General features: G+C 49.6%; 9 protein-coding genes across 9 annotated transcripts; 4 read left to right on the forward strand and 5 right to left on the reverse strand.

The window, feature by feature from the left end:
• Positions 1 to 40: 40 nt before the first annotated feature.
• On the forward strand, positions 41 to 1453 carry N7509_010337 (uncharacterized protein; the record flags this gene model as incomplete). Its single annotated transcript, XM_056634974.1, has 1 exon — positions 41 to 1453. The coding sequence occupies one exon, from the start codon at positions 41 to 43 to the stop codon at positions 1451 to 1453; it is 1413 nt and encodes a 470-aa protein (XP_056485594.1).
• A 619-nt stretch (positions 1454 to 2072) lies between these two features.
• On the forward strand, positions 2073 to 3799 carry abd1 (mRNA (guanine-N7)-methyltransferase; the record flags this gene model as incomplete). Its single annotated transcript, XM_056634975.1, has 3 exons — positions 2073 to 3478; positions 3536 to 3702; positions 3765 to 3799. The coding sequence occupies 3 exons, from the start codon at positions 2073 to 2075 to the stop codon at positions 3797 to 3799; spliced, it is 1608 nt and encodes a 535-aa protein (XP_056485595.1).
• A 471-nt stretch (positions 3800 to 4270) lies between these two features.
• On the forward strand, positions 4271 to 5855 carry N7509_010339 (SUMO ligase MMS21; the record flags this gene model as incomplete). The annotated part of the gene is made up of 2 exons (XM_056634976.1): positions 4271 to 4992; positions 5114 to 5855. 2 exons carry the CDS (start codon positions 4271 to 4273, stop codon positions 5853 to 5855), a joined length of 1464 nt encoding a protein of 487 aa, XP_056485596.1.
• A 993-nt stretch (positions 5856 to 6848) lies between these two features.
• N7509_010340 (uncharacterized protein) lies at positions 6849 to 8576 on the forward strand (the record flags this gene model as incomplete). Its single annotated transcript, XM_056634977.1, has 3 exons — positions 6849 to 7109; positions 7220 to 8172; positions 8267 to 8576. 3 exons carry the CDS (start codon positions 6849 to 6851, stop codon positions 8574 to 8576), a joined length of 1524 nt encoding a protein of 507 aa, XP_056485597.1.
• A 1767-nt stretch (positions 8577 to 10343) lies between these two features.
• N7509_010341 (putative mitochondrial dicarboxylate carrier protein) lies at positions 10344 to 11522 on the reverse strand (the record flags this gene model as incomplete). Its single annotated transcript, XM_056634978.1, has 2 exons — positions 10344 to 10392; positions 10567 to 11522. 2 exons carry the CDS (start codon positions 11520 to 11522, stop codon positions 10344 to 10346), a joined length of 1005 nt encoding a protein of 334 aa, XP_056485598.1.
• Positions 11523 to 14328: 2806 nt separating this feature from the next.
• On the reverse strand, positions 14329 to 15674 carry N7509_010342 (uncharacterized protein; the record flags this gene model as incomplete). The annotated part of the gene is made up of 3 exons (XM_056634979.1): positions 14329 to 14938; positions 14997 to 15449; positions 15502 to 15674. 3 exons carry the CDS (start codon positions 15672 to 15674, stop codon positions 14329 to 14331), a joined length of 1236 nt encoding a protein of 411 aa, XP_056485599.1.
• Positions 15675 to 16869: 1195 nt separating this feature from the next.
• N7509_010343 (uncharacterized protein) lies at positions 16870 to 17244 on the reverse strand (the record flags this gene model as incomplete). Its single annotated transcript, XM_056634980.1, has 1 exon — positions 16870 to 17244. One exon carries the CDS (start codon positions 17242 to 17244, stop codon positions 16870 to 16872), a length of 375 nt encoding a protein of 124 aa, XP_056485600.1.
• An 85-nt stretch (positions 17245 to 17329) lies between these two features.
• N7509_010344 (uncharacterized protein) lies at positions 17330 to 18298 on the reverse strand (the record flags this gene model as incomplete). The annotated part of the gene is made up of 1 exon (XM_056634981.1): positions 17330 to 18298. The coding sequence occupies one exon, from the start codon at positions 18296 to 18298 to the stop codon at positions 17330 to 17332; it is 969 nt and encodes a 322-aa protein (XP_056485601.1).
• Positions 18299 to 20013: 1715 nt separating this feature from the next.
• N7509_010345 (uncharacterized protein) lies at positions 20014 to 22004 on the reverse strand (the record flags this gene model as incomplete). The annotated part of the gene is made up of 6 exons (XM_056634982.1): positions 20014 to 20781; positions 20842 to 21090; positions 21152 to 21400; positions 21474 to 21588; positions 21672 to 21858; positions 21920 to 22004. The coding sequence occupies 6 exons, from the start codon at positions 22002 to 22004 to the stop codon at positions 20014 to 20016; spliced, it is 1653 nt and encodes a 550-aa protein (XP_056485602.1).
• Positions 22005 to 22074: the final 70 nt, after the last annotated feature.

Raw genomic sequence — 22074 nt, forward strand, 5'->3', positions numbered from 1 at the left:
TCAGCAAATCTATCACTCACACCTACAACCTACATCTGAAATGGACCAATTAGTCCTTCCACGAATGTCTGCTCCTAGCGATCTTAACCCAGCCGGCACAATGGATGCAACCAACACAATGGGTACAAATGCTTCACTCCAAGCTACACCTGAACTGCCAGGCCAGGTTGAACTCACCGGAAATGCACTTCCTCCAATCGACACCACCGTCAATCCCCCAGCAACTACAACGGATTTGCCCTTCGATACAACTGAATTGCCAGACGGGGTTGAACTTACCGAAAAAAAACCTACTTCATTCAACAACACTGCCAATTCTCCGGCCACTACAATGCATTTGCCTGTCGATGGAACCGCAACAGCTTTATCTAGGGAAATTTCCCACCAAGCTACACCTGAACTGCTAGACCGGGTTGAACCCACCGAAAATACACCTGCTCCAGTTAACACCATTCCCAATCCCCCAGCAACTACAATTGATTTGCCCATTGATACACCTAAAATGCCAGACCGGGTTGAACTCGCCGAAAAAACACCTGCTCCAGTCAACGCCACTGCCAATCCATCAACTCCCAACAAGGCTAAAAGAACCACAAAAGGAGGCTTCTCTAACGACAAAGCAACCCTTCCGGACACTGAAGCAGAACTCGACGATGACCAAATTTCATCCCTCTTCTACCATCCACCTGATGTGCGCAGGCGATATCCAGTCTACTTCAGCAAAACCACCGGTCGAATCCATGCAGCGATGAAACGGCTGCTTTTCCAGAAAGGGAAGGATAACAAATTACTTCACCCAGAATACGTACTACGATCAAATCAAGCGAGTTGGGAAAAGAAGCTGATTAGCTACGAAAAGCACGGACAATCTAAGTCGAATGAAGAACCTGTTCGGCTTCCGGATGAAGATGCCACTCGCAAGCGCAAGAGAACTGCAGTTGAACCTGTGGAACCATCAATCTCTCGCCCTACTAAAGTTACTCTGACAACTGGCAACCATGGCTCCCCTTTGTTCGTGCCTCGCAATGCAGAAGTGAACACTCCCCAGCTGCTCCCCCCAGCCAATACCATCACCAATTCGGCTATCACAGCTGGCGTTGGATGCCCTGTGCAGCCACCACCACCAAACCCCTACGGTCAAAGCACTCCCATTAATCGGCTAGTAGCCCCCTATGGCTCCGATTTCATGCATTTCCTGACTAAGCTTGAGGTTGATGACCTGGAACAACTGACTGCAGACGATATCATGCTTCTCACCGAGTGGATCCTTAAGGAATGCAGCAAGATTCAGCAGCATGTTGCACGTGCTATTTCTATCAACGCGGGTACCGAGTACAGGTATATATTGCTTGATCTTTTTGACAATCTTACACGAGTTTCTCGATCGTGCGTCAACCTGGAAGCGGAACGACGAAATGATCTCAGTATGGAGGACCATGGCGAAGAAGACTGATTCTGATTGATCTCACGTTCTCTCCTTTATTGATTCCTTTTTCGATAATTTTCTGATATACCCGGTTCTGGCTAGTATCGTTTGATATTTTTGTTATTTCGTAACTACTATTATTATAGATCGCTTGACTTCTAGCATGCCAGAATGAAACTTGCTTTTGATAACACTCGTTCTCCTTTCTACTAGTGCTACTTGTGCGTAATCCAACACTTTTTGTACAACCCGGTTTTCAGTTAGGCATTCAGGTAGCTACTCGGGCATCTAATCCAGTTCTATGAGATACTCTGATGTAGTAGCTACTCCAACTTGAAGTACTCGTACCACTACCAACTGGCAAGCGAGCAGCTCTCGACATGATTCGCCCACCGCCAGCTGCTGACCCACCGGGAGCTCCCTTCTTCCTCCGCGCCGCAGATTACTTTCCTTTCACCACCCAAATTCAATACCTTGGAACCTATCCAGCATTTTAAACCTCATTTTCTTAAATTCGTTTTTCTAATCGGCTTTCAGCCGAGCCCTACCCCCGCTTTCTTTCAATTCCGACACCCTCCCACCCCAACCCAATTCCATCGAATACCTCACCACTCACCAAGCACAACTGACAAAAACTCTCGACACAATGACATCCCCAGACCCCAGGCCATCTGCGCCGACCTCCTACGATGATCCTGAAAGAAACGGTACCCCAGCCTCCCCAGGTCCCACATCGCGGCAAAATGGAAGGCCAGACGAAACCAGGCCGAACGAAGACACAGATCAATCGAATCCAAGGCGCAAACGAGTCCAAGAAAGACACCAAGCGCGCAAGCGTGGACCAACCCAACCATCCATGTTCTCACGACGCGGTCGCTCCCGCAGCCCAAGCAACAGAACACCAGACGACAACTCATCCCGACGCTCTCGATCCCCTCTCCGCCCTCGCTCGCCGACCCCAGAAGCGCCAAAGCGCAAGCGGCCCGGCGGTGGATCGCGCATGGGCATGGTGAACCCGGAGGAGATGCGTCGGAGACAAGAGCAGCGTGATCGCCTCCTCGAAGAAGATGCGATGCGATCATCGCGAGACCGTGGCGTCTCGGACGTCGTGAGACAACACTACAACGCTGTCCCGGAGCGAGGCCGCGAGTGGCGGAAAACAGAGAGCAAGATCAAGGGCCTGCGCAGTTTCAATAACTGGGTGAAAAGTACGCTGATTCAGAAGTTCTCGCCTGATGAGGAATTCGCTGCGCGCTTCAATGATACCAAGGATTGGGCGGATGATAGTCAACGTCCGCCCCCCGTTGATGATAAGCGGCTGTTGGTCCTGGATCTGGGCTGTGGTAAGGGTGGTGATCTTGGGAAGTGGCAGCTTGCGCCGCAGCGGGTGGATCTCTACGTTGGTCTTGACCCGGCCAATATCTCTATTGAGCAGGCGCGAGATCGTTACGGCCAAATGCGTAGTGGTCGTGGGCAGCGTGGTCGCGGCCGTCCGCCTCCTCCGCTATTCCATGGCGAGTTCTACCCTAAGGACTGCTTTGGCGAGTGGTTGGGTGATGTTGGCATTGTGCAGCAGGTGGGGATTGATCCCAATGCCGGTCCTGGTGGTTCGCTGATGGCTTCGCGGTGGAGTGGTGGTGGCGGCTTTGATGTTGTGACTTCGATGTTTGCGATTCACTATGCATTTGAGAGCGAAGAGAAGACTCGACAGATGCTCAGCAATGTTGCCGGGTGCTTGAAAAAGGGTGGTCGTTTCATCGGCGTGTGTCCGAACTCCGATGTCATCACCAGCCGTGTGAGCACTTTCCATAAAAACCGCAAGGAAAAAGAATCTGCCAAGCCTGCGGCGGCCGAGGAAGCTCCAGAGGATGGTGAAGTCCAGGAAGATGAGCGTTGTGAATGGGGCAACGACATCTATCGAGTACGGTTCCCCGGGGCGACTCCAGAGGACGGTATCTTCCGCCCGCCGTTTGGATGGCGGTATACCTACTTCATGCGAGAGGCTGTCGAAGAGGTCCCTGAATATGTTGTTCCTTGGGAAGCCTTCCGAGCGTGAGTATTTCTATCCCAATGATGTGCCGTCCATTGCCAATGACTGATGTTGATTAGGTTGACTGAGGACTACAATCTGGAACTCCAATATCGCAAGCCTTTCTTGGATATCTGGGAAGACGAGAAGAATGATCGCGAGTTGGGCCCACTGAGTGAGCGCATGGGTGTACGTAACCGGGCCACGGGCGAACTGAACATGACCGATGAGGAGAAGGATGCAGTTAGTAAGTTTGTTTATCCTTTCAAGTTCTGGGGGTGCTTTGGAGATCATAGGCTAACCTTATAGGCTTCTACCACGCATTCTGTTTCTACAAGGTCTGAGCGCGTTGGAAAATACTCGAAATGGTATGCATAGAAAAGGGAGTAGCCCAGCAAATACTATCTTCAAATGATTACTATGAAAGATGGAAATGTATAGAAAATGACTCGGGCTGATTCGAGACTTCGTTGAATCATTGATCTGCCTAGGGACACGGAAGCTGACAGAGACCACTAGTATGCTTAAGTCCTAGAATCATTGACAATATACGATATTTCTCCTAGTAAGGTAAGGTAAACACCTTACCCTACCCTAGGTAGGGTAATCAAGATTGATAGCTGATAAGCTTATCGGGACATGCACTGTAACCCGAATAGGACTAGCGTACTCGCGACGCGTGGGATTGCATTCAAGTTAGGAATTGCATTGCTTTGTCCAAACCTTTGCCATCCTGAATACGACCACGACCTTGAAGTTGAAGACACATCACCTCAGAAAAGCATCATACAAACTCTCTCCTACAACTACACCCTATGCTGTCAACACCAGCGCGACAGCGCTCAACGGTATCCCAGTCCCGCCCGCCACCCAGCGCGCGCGGGTCGGGCACCCCACGAACAAGCACCATTCCAGACTTGCCCCCATACGAGGCCCCAGAGGCACCTCTCACAGCCGAGTGCCAACGACAACTCAATTCACTGCTACAATCTAAACAACTGCACGAAGTGAAGACTCATATTCAACATGCCGCCGCCAGACTCACCGATTCTGTGGGCGAGATCAACGAACGCCTTTGCGATGCCCGTAGCCGATACGAGACCAACAAAGAGCGAAAACGAAGTGCCAACGAGGAAATTGAAAGTGGCGACGAAAATGAGGAACTTCAGCTTCTAGCTGAGAAAGAAAGACAGGTTGACGATGTCACTGGGCGGATGGAGGTCCAAATGCGACAGATCATTGACTCCGAAAACCGCCTTTCCGAATTGACGGAATCCGTGCGATCCATCGAGAGAGAGGAGGCAGAGGCTCAGACTGCGGCACTCGGGGTGCGCCAGACACGAGGCCAGCGACGGATGCGACGACAACAACGGGATGGTGATGAGGAGGGCGAGGAGGATTTAGAAGATGAGGACTACGAGGGGACGCCTGAGCGCGAGATCCGGGAACGCAATGCGCAGAACCCGCCTAGTCAAAGACTGGAGGATAAACTGGTGAATGGAGCACAGGAATGGGATGGCCTGTCGCTAACCGAGCGGTACGTTTTCCCCATTGGGATTCAGTCTCGGTCTCGATCTCAAGAGACGGCCAAGCGTCGGTCCTGGCAATGATTCTTTACCAAAAAGACTAACTGGTTATCCCTCTTTTCTCCCATGCAGGTACGCCAGAAACAACAATTATATCGGATTCTACCGTATGGTACACGATTCCAAATTCCCCGGCGACGAGGTACCGCCAATGCCAGCTTCTTCGACCTGGTTCTCGCATCTGGAAGATCCCAATGGCGAGAATGGACCCTCAGATGGCAATTCGTCGCGTCAGAATATGCGCACACGAAACCGCCGTGAACCATCCCCTGCCGACTCGGACGACATTGCAATTCAGCGCGAGCGCATCTCCCTGAAATGCCCACTCACCCTGCTGCCATTCCAGGACCCGGTAACGAGCACAAAATGCCCGCACAGTTTCGAGCGTGAAGCTATTACGGATATGATAGCGCGCAGTGGACGGTACGCACCGGATGCCAGTCGACCGGGCCGTCGTCTCCGCGCGGTGAAGTGTCCTGTATGCTCGAATCTCCTCACTAACGAGGATCTTCGGACGGACCCGGTGTTGCTACGCAAGGTCCGACGAGCGGAAGAGTTGGAGAAGCGCGAGGCAGATGATGATGGGATGGGAGAGTCTGGACGAGAAGGGGGTGCTAATGAGGTGACATTGGGAAGTGATGCCGAGTCGTCGGACGAGGATGGTGATGGGATGGAGGTGGATGGGGATTCTGAGTCAGACCGGACTCGGATCAAATCTGAGCCCGCGGCGCGTATTAAGCGGGAGCGGGAGGGTACAATGATTCCACATGCAAGCCAGCAGGTTGAGGCGATTTCGAGCGATGATTCGGAGTGAGGGTAATGAAACAATAGTATTGAAGTATTCTGGGCATGAAACTGGATATCACAGTGAATATCACTGGATATCACCCCCGGATGGGATGGGTCTACCCGAGGTGGTGGGCCGAGATAACACGGGGAGATAAGCATGGCAGATGGCAGATGGCAGATATCCCCCCCAAGTGTCTGTACGGAGTAAGGTATCCTCTGTATAGGGTACCCCAGGCACTGGCACTGCTCTGTCTCTTTGATGTTCCACTAGGCTTTCCTGGGTCAAGCCTCTCTTCCAATGAATCCCTCCACCCCCACCCGCCTCCTTTCCATTCGTCCCATGAACGCCCCTTTTGCTTCACTAAAAACCAGGGTGCAACCTGGTCGTCCCGATCCAATACCACGGCACCCTCGCTAGCATCACGCGACGGTACTTGAGTAGCAGTAGAGTAGGGTGCTGCCACTGCCACTTCCATATGCCAGATGCCATCTGGTGGTCTAGTCCACCGAAATGGATGTACCAGTTTCTAAGGTTCCCTCTCTCTAAACGAGGTCTAGAGTGCAACACTGCTATCAAAGCGGGCCTCCCTATAGGGTCCTCCCCCCCCATCCAATCAGGCGACCCCCGTAGTTGAGCTGTGAAAAAAAAAGCAAAAAGGCCAAAGTAAAAATAAAAATACCCAAAAAAGTCGGGGATAAGCTGATGTTACCTTGCCTCGTGGTGGTATTCCCAAGCTCATCCCATCTGGAGTAGCTGTTGGTCGTCTGGACTGTCTTTTTAAACATCGAATCCTTTTTGTCTCTTTATCTATCGTTCCTTCCTTCCTTGCTCTGCCCTCCTCTGCTCTTTCCTTCCCCACCTTCCCCCAGATCTACCAAACAATTCACCTCACTTCACCTCCACATCTTCTTCCCTACTCTCTCCACACACTCTCTCTCCACCTCTCCCTTCTCCCTGCTTCCTGTTTCCAAATTTCTACACTCTACTGATAGCTTCTTGCTATCCTCATCTGTCGCGATGGCCGAGTCCGATTTGAAGTCGGCTCACATCGGCACTGAAACCGCTTATCAGGGTTCTGCTGAGGATGAGGCCCCCCCGCCCACCGGTTGGATGTACAAGCCTGTTGGCTTCGGCAAGTTCAAGATCGGCTGGTATGCCTCGCCCAAGTTCCAGCTGGGCATGGTCGCCTTCGTCTGCTTTTTGTGTCCAGGAATGTTCAACGCGCTTAGTGGGCTCGGTGGCGGTGGAAAAGCAGACGCCAGTTTGGCTGATGATATGGTAATTTACCATCCCCATCCTCCAGGGCTAACGCATAATGCGTAAATGCCCGTGATATACTACAATACAGGTCGATTCGACCCAAGCTAACTCTCACTTTCCCTCCATAGAACACCGCTCTTTACTCTACCTTCGCCGTCGTCGGTTTCTTCGCCGGTACCTTTGTCAATCGAATGGGTGTGCGCCTGGCCCTTTCCTTCGGTGGCATTGGCTACTGCATCTACTCAATCAGTCTTCTCGTTTCGGTGCACGCCTATGTGCCTGGCTTTAATATCTTCGCCGGTGCCTTGCTGGGTGTTTGCGCCGGTCTCCTCTGGGCCGCCCAGGGTACCATCATGATGTCCTACCCTGGCGAGCAGCGCAAGGGTCGGTACTTCGCTTGGTTCTGGGCAATCTTCAATGTCGGTGCCTGTATCGGTAGTTTAATTCCTCTCGGTCAGAACATCAACGTCAAGACCAACAAGACCGTCGGCGACGGCACCTATATCGCCTTTATCGTCCTCATGTTCTTCGGCGCTTGTATTGCTCTCTTCCTCTGTGATGCCGACAAGATTGTTCGCCCGGATGGATCGCGCGTGATCCTAATGAAGAACCCGAGCTGGTGGACCGAGATCAGAGGTCTATGGGAAACCATTGCCTCGGAGCCCTGGATTGTTTTGCTTTTCCCCATGTTCTGGTCTTCTAACTGGTTCTACACCTATCAGCAGAACGGGATTAATGGTGCTTACTTCGATACTCGCACCAAATCTCTCAACGGCTTCTTATACTGGTTTGCGCAGATCGTCGCCGCCGTCATTATTGGCCCCCTCCTCGATCTTGAGCGCTTCCGCCGTACCACTCGTGCCCGCGCTGCTCTAACCATTCTTTTCATCCTCACCGTCGTTATTTGGGGCTCTGGCTATGCTTGGCAGAAGCGATACACTCGCGAGTCAGTTGGAACGGACGCTATTGCTGCGGGTCTCTTCACTGCCTGGGACTGGGAGACTCCCGGCTACGTTGGTCCGATGTTCCTGTACTTCTTCTATGGAATGTACGATGCGATCTGGCAAGGCATTGTCTACTGGTATGTTATTATATTAAGCGTTCTATCCTCCCACCTCATTCCAGATATCTCTATGCCGAATTGGAACAGTAGCTAACACCAGATTGCCTAATAGGTTGATGGGTGCCCTTGGCAACTCTGGCCGCAAGCTCGCCAATCTGGCCGGTTTCTACAAAGGTCTGCAGTCGGCTGGAGCTGCTGTTATGTGGTCCCTTGACAAGAACAAGCTGTCCTTCATGGGCGAGTACGCCTCAAACTTCGGTCTTCTCTGCGGCTCCATCCTCATCGCTGCGCCTGTCGTTTTTCTTAAGATCCGCGACACCATCTCAGTCGAGGAGGAAATCGAGGGTACCGACGAGACCCTGGAAGACGTCCTGCCCCCTGGTGCCGTTGAACAAAAGCGCCTGGGCGGAGACAATATCTGAAAAGAAACCCCAGGAACGAGGCCGCTCGGCGCACAGTGAGAATCTCAGAAGTTACACGGAACGTTTCGCAATGGGAGGCTGGGCTTCGTTGAGGAGGGGTAATTTATGAGTGTTTGATGAAAATCAGGTCCAGGATTTTGAAGGTGGCTTTGCATTGTGATTCCCATTTCCTTCTCTTCTCTTCTTCTTACCTTTGCCACCGGTGTTTCGCTTTTGCATCATCGTCCTGTGCTGTTGGGTGGGCCTTCTCGTTCTTCCCCTACAAGGGGCATTTCTTTTTTCTCTTATCTCTTTCTAATCGCACGATGTGTATCACGCATTATCTTCTAACGCTTCTAATGAATCAATTCACATACTTTGTGCATACTCTCCTTCCCACCTTTACTAGCCTTGAGCTTTCTTAGTTTTCTTAGTTATTTTTTCTGGAGGTTCCTATCCATGGGAGTGTACGTAGCAAATACTAATAGTATTTCTTTGTTGTCAGTCATCTGGGCAGATCCCCTGCCCGCCTTCAACATGAAGTTACCAAAGGTAGTATTCCCCATTGGTGTTATTTTCCTCCATGCTGAACTTGAACAGGTGAAACATCACATTGTTACACAATCAAAATTCAGCCTCTGCTCCGCCTTTTGTTTCAGATCTCAATTTGGGAGCAGCTTACCTGATCACGGGATGGCAGTACTAGCTATAGTCCATGTAGATCAAGTATTCTTTACAATAGGCAGAACAAATAACCTTTTGAGATGATAGAATTATACTCTAATCAACTACCACTGGAATTAATGATCACGAATCAGTGGGAAGTTAATTCGAATCGCGTCCCATCATCGTCATCACCCCCATCAATCATATCTCGGGTTGAATGCAGGTAATCAAGCCCTCTTCCCTTCGTACGACATCAGGCCTGCCCCGGCATTCATCAGGCCCCCCAGAGTTGGAGAACCAAATCATTGACTGAAAACTGAATTGTAGCATAGCGGGACGAACATCGCGACACTTGGGACAAGGAGTGGGAGGGGGTATTCGCTTGTCGAAGGAAGAAAGAATAGAAAAAGGAAAAAGGAAGAGGAAAAACTAGGAAATTAGCAAGACAAGACGAGACATGGGATCAGTGAAAAGCGGAAAACAAAACGCAAAGTAGAGGGGAAGCTAATAAAAAAAATTGAAGAAGAATAAGAAGTGTGACAATGACAGTCCAGTATAGTCCATAGTCTTGTCAGCTTCCCGCGGAGAAACCCGGAGCTGCAGCGCACCGCGCCGGTTTCCTCCACCGCGACAAGCCGAGCCACATTCTGACAGCTCCTCCGAAGAATGGAAGCATTTCCGGAAAAGCAGAACAAAGAAAATTGCCGGGGAATTCTTTCCCGCTGACTGAGCCGATGAATATGCTGGGGCCGGGGATTAGCGACCGGTGGATTGAAGATGAAGTCAAAGTTGAGCCACGGGTTAGGTTTCCCAGCCTACCTCAACCGCCCAACAACGGAACTTTCATCTGCCGAGATCATTGGCGTTCGGAGAGTCCACGGGTAAGATAAGAGGGCTTCATATCATAGTACTGGATTGATTGCTAGCATGGTAGGGTGCGCGGGGTGGTCGATGATAAGTCGGAAGAAAGAAGAGGACCGGGATATCTTTCAGGGTCATTGCAGAGCCTAATCAAGCAAGCAAGCGGGCGCGCGGAAAAAGACGCAGAAACATGACGACTGTAAGCGTAGCAGATAAGGAAACATAGGAGAACAGCCACTAGGAGAAACTTGTGTATCGACTCTATTTGGTGATGAGGTTGAGATAATCGGCCACGATGAGGGTCACCATTCTAGAAATCTGTTAGCATGCGATCCGATCCCATTCAATGCAAATGCAAGATATAATCAAGGCAAGGCCCCGGAGATCAATCAATCAGTGGGGCCGAAGATAAGCCAAGATAAAAAAAGCAATGGAGGCAGGGCTTCGCGCCCGCCCGAATTGGAAAAAGGTGGGGTCAACTAACGCATGAGGTGCGATCCGCACATAGTACGTGCCGAAGCCACGATAGAAGCGCAACCATCCTTCCTCAGCGACGACCTTGCGTGCACAATCCATCACACCGCGGTACGGCAGCTTGCCTGTCTTGGGATCCTTCTGCTGCTTCTGCAAACGGGTCTTGATAAAGTCGAAGGGGAGGGAAAGGAAGGAGGCAAAGAAACCGGCGATAGCGGAGGCCGCGAAGGTCTGGGTCTGTGGTGAAAGCGAGGTGTGCTGCTTCAGCTGGGTCTTGGACTCGGCGAAGAAGGTCAGTTGGCCCATGTTGAGGGCCATGGCGCGAATGACGGTAGGCAGAGCACCGGCCCAGAGGGCCTTGATACCCTCTTGCTTGGGGATGCGGAAGAGAGCGTCAAAGACGGAGCGGTAATTGGCGCGAGCCTCGGGAGGCTTCAATCCGTCTGATTGCATGCGAATCAAAGCCAGATCTGCCGGGTTACCGATCATGGCGGCGATACCGCCAGCGCCGAGGCCTGCGGCGGCGCGTTCCGCAAAAGTGACCTTGCGGTTTGCGGCATCAGCGCGCGCATTGAGCTGTTTGATAAAAGTATCGAAGAAGCCGAGACGAGCGGTTGTGTAGACGGCTTGTCGGAGGAGACCGGCGGATAGTCCGGTATACAGGTCGAGGAATTTGCCCGCTGCGATAATATCCTTGGTGATACCTAGTGCGGAGGGGCGCGGTCCTGTGCGAGCACCTTCACCGGCGAGTTGGAGACGCACCTTGACCATGTCAACGGGCTGAATAGCGACGGTGGCGGTCATTCCGGCCAGACCACCGTTGACGAAGGGTAAAGCGAGCTTCATGTAGGGGTTCTGGAGAATGTTCCTGGTGGCCTGGGTAGGGTTCTCGATCGCGGACTGCGAGGCCTGTTTGGCGGAGTTGGCCGCCTTGCTGGCGGATTCCTTGACGGAATTGGTTGCCATGATTGGATTATTTTCTTTAGATCTATAGTGGTATTAGTTCCTGTCAGAGGGGGAACTGTGGGTGTATGTATGGTGTTGCTGTGTGTAGCTGAGCTATAGCCGGCACAAAAGCAGAGGCATGGTAAGGAACAGGAGTTTAGGTTCTTTGACTGACCAGAGCCGGGGAATTACTAGAAAAGAAACCTTCTCTTTAGCCTTCCAGTTCTCTTTGGCGAATTTAGAAGCCACCTCAGTGACCATGGGAGAAACTCACCGATGACGTAGAACAGCAACAGCAACAGCAACAAAGCGATCAAGTTGAGGAACAGAAGCAAAGGCCGGAGAGATACAGAAAAGAGGAGAGCAGAATAGATGAGCAAGGGAGAATGAGGGGAGAAGAAAAGGAATCGGATGCGGGGGAAACTCGTGGGAGAGAGAGTTGAGTTGAGTTTGTACTTGGTACAAGTTGGGCTGGTGACTGGTGACTGGTGACTGCCGGGTGACTTGTGTCTATATAGTACTACGAGTACTACGAGTACACCTCTGCTTTCCTCCTTCACTCCTCCACTCCTCCACTACCAACTCCCACCGACTACTGCCACTGCCACTGCCACTACTACTGCCGCTACTCTGACTCCTCCTATACTCCACTACCACTCCATCACCCGATGGCGACTTCCGAGCATCTAGCCGGCCTGGCCCTTCGCCCGACAGCCGCCAGTTCTCCGGTGGTGGAGATGCCAGTACAACATCTACGAGAACCGCCAGCACGAGGATCCACCTGATGCGGAAGTGGGCCAATCGTGTCGATCATAAACCCGGCTTATCCATCTGCACCCCGTACAGCCAGCTTTCAAGAATGTGAAATGCGGGGGGGACGTCGCTACGTACCGAGTACATCGGTGGGGTCACGGGCCTCCCCTTTTCTTCTTCTTCCGCTGCTGCTGCTGCGTTTTCTGTCTGTGATGGCACCAAAGGTGACACTGACACTGACACTGGCATGGCACAGACACTTCTCGATCATCAATATCGACCTCCACTCCTTGCATCTGCACGTTCCCCACGTCATGGACCAAGCCCACGAGCTAAAGTCGGATGTCCCCACTCTCCCTCTGTTTTGGGACGAGAACTGCTCGGACACTCTGTTTGTTAGTCCGAGGGAAACCGTTGAGCTTACTCCCAGCTGCCTTTGTTCCTTATACCATCTCTGTCAATTGGACTTGCTGCAATTACCAAAAAAAAAACCAACAATTAATATCTCATATCTAACATGGCGAAACAGCAGTCGGAGCGACAGAACCCCGGCTATTCCTCATTAATATTCATCCGCTCCCGCGACCCGACGTTATATCCGAGGATATCAAGCTGAAGAAGATAGCCCCAACCAATCGATGAGCCCCACTGCCGCTGACAATGCGCATCGCCTTTCGCCCATCCCCATCGCGATCCCCATTTCCCCTGGTCTGCTCAACCAATAAAGCCCGCGGGAATAACAATGCCCGCCGGTGGGGATCCCCGGACCCGGTTGTTTGAGCTTGCAGGGGTACTCTATGCCTGGAATCCTCCGATCGAGTCGTCGGCCTCCTGTCCTTTCGCCGAGGACCGGCACTTTTTGTCGTTCTATCCTCACTGTGCCACTCTCCGTGGCCTGGATTGGCCGGATCAACGTCCTGGGCCTTGTATAACCGAAGCCGTGACCGTGCTATTTCCGCTATACCGACTCAGCGTACTTCTTCTGCGGAGGACTGTAGTCCGGGATAATAGTGACACTCCCCGAGCTTTGATGGCATATTGGCAACTGGGTGCAATTGCCCGGACATTTGCGTTGAACAAGGCTACGAAGTTTAACGTCGTAATAGGGCCCACCCAGCCTCTCTCCGAACCGTTGGCATGCAAAGGCAATCCGTTGGGCAATTGATGCACAAACCCTCGGGCGTGCCTGATCTAGATCTACCGCCTACTTACATTCTCCAGTGTTTACACAGTCCTGGACTCTGAAGTACTGGGTAAACCAGATACTCCTCTCCGAAAAAAATGCCCGAAATGGTTCTCCGGGATACTAATGTAACAGATGCAATGCGGCCGTCTCCGATGTCCAATCTACGGCCACGAGGCACCCATGGGCCATGGCGTTATCAGCATGCGGGATTCCTTTTCCATCAACAACAAACATCAGATCCCAACAAAATCTTATTAACAAGCACACCCCTCCTATAGTACGATCCCCACTAAGACAGCCCACTGTGAAAAACAGCTTCCAATTTAATAATTGGTTCCATCGACACTAAACCCATCTAAACAAAATACTGTAGATAGATCACCATAGCACTATTTAAAAAAGTCGAATGGTCCCTGCAGATCCACCGCCCCATCTTCCGCGGAAAGACATTCGGCATCCAGCTCTGGGCCACAGACTCCCGAACTGCCCCCGGCATAGAACTCGGGAGCGGAGTGTATTCCGGCGGCAAAGCGGGATGGTAACCTGGCGGAGTGCGGGTATGCGACGGGATCGGTGGAGAATCTCGGCAGTCATGACGGGGCGTGCAGAGGCCAAGACTGAGATCCGATAGCAATGACATCGCATCGGAAATCTCTTCCTTCTTCTAGTACTAATATCTGGCTTGTCTTTAATTTTAATTTATCGCACACCGCACTTTCAACTACAAAGGAGGGCCAGACCAGCACAGAGCTCTGAAAATTCACATAACGGAAAGGAAGTCTAGATTAATTCTAAATCTAATCTATGCAAAACAATGCAAAACAATATTCACAGGTATCATATAGTACATTCTCCAGGAACATAACTCATATCTAGTCCACCGCAAGATCAATTGGATGACTTGGATGACTTGGCGTAAGGCCAACCCTTGATAGAGCTGATCTCCCGGTTGAGCTCACCCAGGAAAGTCTTCTCCGAGGAAGACTTGTCCGAGCTGGCGTACTTGACATTGTCAAAATCGACAACGGGCAGGTTGACGAAGTAGCTCAAGTTAGGTTTAGTGTCGTTAGCCTGGAGGGACTGCAGAAGAGCAGTCGCATTAGGCTGGGCTGAGTAGCCATCGAAGGTCTTCTGGAACCAAGTGGCAGACTGTGCCAGCTCAAGCAAAGTAATGTTGTATTCCTGAATCTTGTCAAGACCCTTGGTGGCAGTCCAGTTGCCAGAGATGTTGCTGATCTTCTGAGCGACGATGAAGAAGTAGCAGGTTCCGTTGTCATCGCAGGTGCGAGCGTTGTCACCCAGAATTGAAAGGTCCATATCGGCTGGCTTCTGGTTATCGATCTTGTCAGATGCCTTGGCGATATAGACGTTCTCCAAAGCCCAGGCAACGTTGATGGCAGAGGCGTAAAATCCAGCAACAGAGGCATTCTTCACAAAACTGGCAGTATTGAGAAGAGCCTCCTTGATGTTGTCGGGTTGATTAAGCTCCTTTTGGAAACTGGATAAGAATTAACGTTAGCAGAATGTTCGTCAAAAAGAGGAGGAGTGATACTAACATCTCAGTCACATTAGACTTGGTAGCAGCGACAACTCCCGATGCAAAGGAAAGACCAGCAGAGGAGAAGTCAAATCCGCCGAGCAATGAGGATGAACCAGAGAGGACACTCTTCCATGACTTCAATGCCTTCTTAGCAAGAGCGAAGTAATTGCAACCCTTCTTGCAGCTGAGATCGTGATGGGTGAAGTCTGTCGCGAATGATGTGGTCTTGGTCTTCCATTGCTTGAGTTGCACGTAATACTTGTTGTAGAGCTTCTTATACCACTCGCGCGAGTAGTAGACGCCCAATCTAGTATAATACGCAAAGGGCTTTAGAACGTTCTTCTCGCAGCTAGCGGCAGAGGAGATATCGAAGTAACATTCCATGATACTGAGTGCGGTATCGATGTGGGATTCCTTCTCGGCCTTCTCGGTGACGTTGGTGATTGGCTCGATGACAGTCTCGTTCACGCTAAATACCGTTAGATTTTTTGTCCTGATGAGTAGAAAGATAGCGGACTTACATCATCCTGATCCATTTGTCCAAGTCGACTTTGTTCCATGCAGCAGGGATCTCGACGGCACTGGTTTGGGCTGATAAGGATGAGGATGTAGCTGTTGGTGTCTCGGTGGCGACCTCAGCTCGGGGAATATGGGCCTGGGGGGCGGCGATCGCTCCAACGACTATATCATGCATCAGTAAACAACAAACCGAGAGCCAATCAGACGACACAGAGCTCTAGGAGATACTACTCACCGAACGCGGAGAAAAGGTATGTGTAACGCATGATAGGTGATATTAATTTGGCTCGGAGTATTAAAGAATAGATTAATACAAAGCGAAGTTGATGTGATTGTTCATTTCAGTATCCGGGAAATTTCTCACCTCTTATATTGCAATCTTCTCCAGCAACCTACCCTGACAATCCAAGAATACATCCGCTAAAACAACTCAATTACTCGACTGGGTTAGTAACTATAGGCTGTGAGCTAAGATGAGGCTTTGTGGGCTCATTTAGCAGATCATCGCCCTTAATTCCCTCATTGGGCCTGCAGTGCGAGATTTGCATCCCGTCAATTTGGGGGCCGTCGCCCTCTGCGCCCCCTGCGAATGCCGAAGACAGTGCCCGTCAGCCCCAAATCTTTCAAATACAAGTCTAGGTAGCTCGTCATAGCGAAAGTAAGAATTCAGCTACTCCACACAATATGGGGGCAGACAATACAGAACGTACGATTCAACCAATGAGGCTAAAAACAACGTGGCGGTCACCACCGCCCCAGTGGTGATGTTCTAAAAAAAGGTCACAGTGAATATCTTCACCAGAGAATAAGCCGCACTGGGCTCGCAGTTGTTGTTCTTTCTTTCCAAGGTTGGCAAGATTGATGTTATCTTGGCGATCCTGGACCCATGCTTGCGGTATGCCTACGACCAGGGCTAGTTAATTTTCCTTGTCTTTCATTTTACTATTGAATCTAGGTCACAACAAGGATAATTTGAATGTCGAGGAGAGAATATCACGACAGGCGAGATGTAGCATTCAGAGAATCAAAATGGGAGATCGATAAAGGTGCATTCATCTAGGAAAGGTGTGGGTCGTCCCGGCAATGGCTAAAAGGGAAGGGCTGTGGTCCTCAGCCTTGTTGTCACAGCCTCGAAGGAAAATGAGCCCCACCGATTCCACTTTAACCTACTCCTACTATTAGCTTACTCGTATCTCCTCTAAACGGACAGGCGAATAGGACTCGGCTTACCGGAGAAATTCTACGGGGCGCCAGCAACAAACAATAAACAGACTAAAATTTGCAAGGATCACCCAATCCAGTCTAGGTAATTAAAAGAAACGACTCGCGAGTGCGAAAACTAAACAAGGCATTTCAGTGAATTCATCACTTTAGCCTAGCGGGGTCTCTGGCGGAGTGATAGCTTTGTGGGTATCAAGGCAGCCATAGACTGCTCCCGGCTTCAAATCTGCCAGTCGTCGTCCAGCCGTACCAGCAAGTCTTGTTCCATCGCCCAATTCTCCTTTGTCGCCCCAAAACAACCTTTTATGATCCCATTCATCAACAAGCTCTAAAACTCGGTCCAACTTTCCGTATGTTGCGGGAAGGGTGCCTCTGGGCCTCTTTCTTGTCATGTATTCGGTGGCAGCCAGCAAGCAAATAAAAAGTGCCATGAGTGCGATCACAGGTAATAGTGCGACGTTGAATGTCTCATCGGCTGTAAATGCATACCCAAATACCCATTGGACGATTGCCTTGAATGTCATCATCAATATGGTCTGCCACTGAATACTGGAAAGAATTGCCGGATCAATCTCCAAACCAGTGGATTGGAGGCAACGCCACGAAGCCTCATCGCGAGAGATCTTGAACAAAAGCTCCACACAGTGCAGCGCAAAGGTTATGAAGGATTGCAGGATTGTCTGTATCACTATTTCCCAGCCAATACGGGGTCGATTCAAGTAGACGACCATAGTCCATCCACATTCCTCCGTAGAACTGCCAATATTGCTGCACATCCCGGGACCATGCAACAACATTATCCATGTCATAGCCATGCACTGCGATGTAAATTCCATGACCCAGAGACCAAGCCATGAAGATTCCAGTAAAGCACCAGACAAGCCGGCGGACCAGTTGTACCTGCGGGGCTATCTCAAACATTGAACTCTGAAGTTCCCGACTCGAAAGCAAAGGAGCTGTGTGGCTTTCGGTATTGAGCTTTTCGTCGTATGAGAGTGCTTTTGAATTTGCCAGTAGACCACTGCTCCATGTCTTTACTCCACGACTACATATTAAACAGCAGGTAGACACGATGGCTTGAAGCAAGATCCCAACACCCAGAAAAATGACCGCAAAGCAATTGATATCGATGAAGTCGGTGGTTTGCGCGGGGGTGAATTCGAACTTCCTCGCTTTGTCATTCCAAGTCCCTATGACAACCACGTTGACAATGATAGTTGATAAGGACCCATGAGTGAGTGCTAGACCCAGAAGAGAAACGACATTTGCATACCAGCTATTGGGGCCGTGGCGGCGCGAACTAGTGAAAAGTCGGATATTTGAGTTGTATCTCAATCGCCCTTCATCATGCAATGCCCATTTGAGAGTGGTGTCGTGAATATAGTTTGTCGCGTCAAGTATTGCGGTTACTAAAAGATTCAAGAGTAGGTTTAAAAGAATGGACAAGCCAGGACGTAAAGGCAGGATTCGGTGACCCGGAAAGTTTTTGGCGCCCGGGGGTAAGTCCCATTCTGAAAAATTGATCAAGAAAGCTTTTCCTTGAACTTCACTCGGGGCTGTACGGTCTGGCGAGGTCATTATAAATGAGCCTCCAATGACACAAATCAAGGATACAGCCCAGCCTGAAGCCAACCCAAGTACACATAAGTTCCGAGTGGTGATTTCAGGGTCGCATTTTGGATCTAGTTCATGACATAGATCTCGACAATTGTCAAAGTCTTTTTCAACAGGCAATGACATCGTGAAGAAAGGCAATAGAATCGTGACGTATCGTATTGTCGGACTCCTGAGATAAAATATTAATTTATACTCTGCTGCATTAAGCATAATATCACCATATAGCTAAATTCAAGGTATACTTACTTTCACATCTTCATAAAAAGCAACTGAAGCCAAATTTTTCAAAATTGGCTAGAATACCTAAGCAAGTACATGTCAGCAAATAACTACCTTAAATGCTGCAGTTTGCGCCCTAACCCTTGAGTGATGCACATACTTTGGCCTTGGCTGTATAATCGCGTCACTGGGTTGTAAATATACTCATCCAATGAATACGCAACAGGCCCTGACCGTGAATGCTTACCCACGCGTCCGGCATGCCGACCTACCGGACCACATGATTACGTGTAGGGCTCATACATTGACTGATGTATGACAAGAATGTTAGGCATCCAATTGCTTGCATAAGTTATTTCCGTATTATATTTATTCCAGCCACTCTCCATGTCAGAACGAATAACATTGAGATATCCTCTTCGATAGAAATGATTCAACGGGCCTGTTGAAATATTTCACATGGGGCGAAGAATGCTGGGCCAGGCCTCTCATTCGATTCTCTTCAGTAGGGAAATTTTCTACCCGGACTAGACCTTTGATTTACATTAACCCTTACATTAAGCCCACGCAAGACCTGTCGGGATAAATGAACCCATGCGGGAGCTGCCGGAGAGAAGTTTAAATTTGATATGGTTATATTAACTAAAGCAACTTGCCTTGATGAATGTTCCGCTCACTCATCCCAGCCAAATTTCTGTTCTTCGCTCCTCAACATGCACTATCTCAATCTTATTTACCCCTTTTTGCTCAGCTGTACGCTCTCGGTAGCCTTCCCGTTGGATATAATCCCAAACAAGACACCGGATCCACCTCCCACTGCTTGCCAACACTCCGATTCGGGTTCTCCTCTTGGTTGCCGAAGAGTTTGAATGTTGATTTTGAGACGTGATCTCTTAAACAAGGTGTGTTCAATAAAACAATATATATATTTTTTATTTTATAGCCCACTGATTTCTCTCAGACTCCGAGTCCTTTTCTTTCCTTTTTTCTGCTTCATGTTGGGCTTTCTCAATATTTTGACGAAGTTGCCGAAACTTTTAATATCAGCCATCTGACAATACTTTCTTGGTACTATGCGTTCCAAGTCCAAGGGGAGCTATGAAAGTCCGAGCCATGTATCGCCGGCCACTATGTATTAGACCAAGCTGAAAGCTTGACAAATATTTTAAATTTCAATATCATGATAGTTCTTGAGCTGCTCTTGGCCGAAATTAAGCATATCTGAAAGCATTTATTCGTGAGCTATGTTCTTAATTCAAACAGCACTCAGATTAAATATCTCCCAACTGTCAATGTTTGATTTCCAGCTTGAATACACAGTGAGCCACCATGTGGCCCTAGCAGGCGGCCGCTGGTATGGTCAACGTAAGTTCCCCTGAATACCTACTGAGACGGTTGCCGCTATGGAGTCCCGCACCATTGATTCGCTCTCTCTAAATCCCGCCATTGCTATATTCCTAACAGGTGTAATTAAACTCGAAAGATACCTTGGGAATTCCAGCAAATCCGGATGGCACAGCAAAGGACACATTATACACACGATTATCTTCAACCGAGGCACCGTAGATAACTGGCAACTGCTCCAGGTCCTTGGCGTTGACATTGACACTGAGACAAGGTAGATCTTCGAGACCTCGAACGACCTTCTTCTTTGTCAAGGTCCAGCTTGGTGGGAGCTGCGCCAACACAAAGGTGAAGATATCGGTGCCTTCCTGTGTAGTGTTAGGGTATGAGACCTCAAGAGTGTTGGGTCCAGCCACGGCATTGATTGTTGACGCGGTTGGATAAAGTGAGAAAAACGACATGTATGGGTGTGGTTTGTGGTCCTTGTCACCGGCCCATTGAACGATAGCCGGTACATACTGCTCGCCGCGGTTGATAGTCTCATTGACCTGTTGGGCCCCTACCATGAGAGACGCACTCATCCAGGTAGTGGCGATTCGGATCTCGGCATCGTCGCCTAGGGCATCGGGGATCTTTTTGGTGATCATGCGTTCTCCCTTCCAATTTCCTTTGGCCTTTAGCCACTTATTGTTCTCGTCTGAGATGTGCTCCGCGACCACGTCCATAATGAGAGCCAGCGCTGCTCCCTGTGAGACATCGAATAAAAGATCCGATTCAAGCTTATTAGGTTGAGGCCCAGTGCCGTAACCATAAAGTCCCCACCAAAAATAGTCTATCACGGCTGAATTTGTAACCATGTCGCGTGTGTAGGCTCTATCATACTATTCCAAGTTGTTAGTTAGGCATCTGGGATTTCTCGTAAAAATAAAAAGTACACCCACGGGACCTGCCATAACTGAAAGGTAGGGATTGTAATGGGTCGCAATATCTGACCAAAGATCCTTCAAAATGACTTTGGAGTTCTTGGTTATCGCAGAACTTGGAGGGCCATATTTAATAGCGCCAGCAAGTGCCCACGTATCCATTCCATAGTAAGTGGGTGCGTTATATTCGGACAACACATCTGAGCCCGTTGACTTGAAGAGATTCAATATGGTTTCTGCCTGTTCATCTGCATAGCTGATAAGAGTCTATTTTTCCCGATTAGCATACTTTCTTAGGAAAGGATAGGAGATCTGAGAACGCTCTTACATCATTACTGCGCCGATGGCCGAGCCATGCAATATACCATGCGCGCATGAGTGCTGGATTCGAGTACCCCGGTGTCAAATTGTCTTCTTCTGGGTATGAGCCATTGCGGCGCATTGAACCAACAGCTGCAATCTCCAAGCTATTTTCAATCTGGGTGACGAGGCTTGGCCCAATCAACTCCGAGAATTCTTCGACAATCTGCACCAGTTGTGTCCCTATAAACTCTCTCCAATTTGGGTCGTAGGTAGTCTTGAGACCTGTCAGTAAGATCTATCCTAGATTTTCATGAAGTAATTATCTTCCATGGAAGATCAGTTCTTACGTATATCTCTGGTGGATATAAATCGGAATCAGGAGTTGGGTACGGTTCATCGGGTGAAACTTTGAAGGTACCATACCAGGCTGACTCGTAGCTTTCAGTCATCTGGCAAGAAATACTATAGCCATTGATCAGTTTCAATTGGCTCAGTACGAGCACTATAAATTTCCCATGGCATTCTAAGAGAAGACACTATCTTACATGTTCTCGATTGCTGATTTGGCGTTCGACAAATCGTCTCCCTGGTTTCGGTATAACAGGCCGGCGGCATACCAGGCTGTGAATCGTGTTGACCAAGGGCCATGATCAGAGTACCAGATATACTTATAGGAATCATCCCAGCGTATGTCATTGACATGCATGGACCATTCAAAGAGGTCCTGCGCACCTATTGATATCTCGGTTAACAACCAGCAGCATACAACAATTAATTCGGGACTTTGACTGACTTTTAGAAAGATTCTTGGTAATTTGAGCGGCCGAGGCACTGGCCACTAGATATACGCCCACAACGGCCTTGTTATCCAGTCTCATTTTGCAAGATGAAGGCTTAACTTGGAATACTTAATAAGCAAATAATCTGGCCGGAAACCGTGATCTCTTC

Source organism: Penicillium cosmopolitanum, assembly GCF_028827165.1.
Source record: "Penicillium cosmopolitanum strain IBT 29677 chromosome Unknown utg000009l:1.0-9042332.0:1.0-9050551.0, whole genome shotgun sequence".
Classification (NCBI taxonomy): domain Eukaryota; kingdom Fungi; phylum Ascomycota; class Eurotiomycetes; order Eurotiales; family Aspergillaceae; genus Penicillium; species Penicillium cosmopolitanum.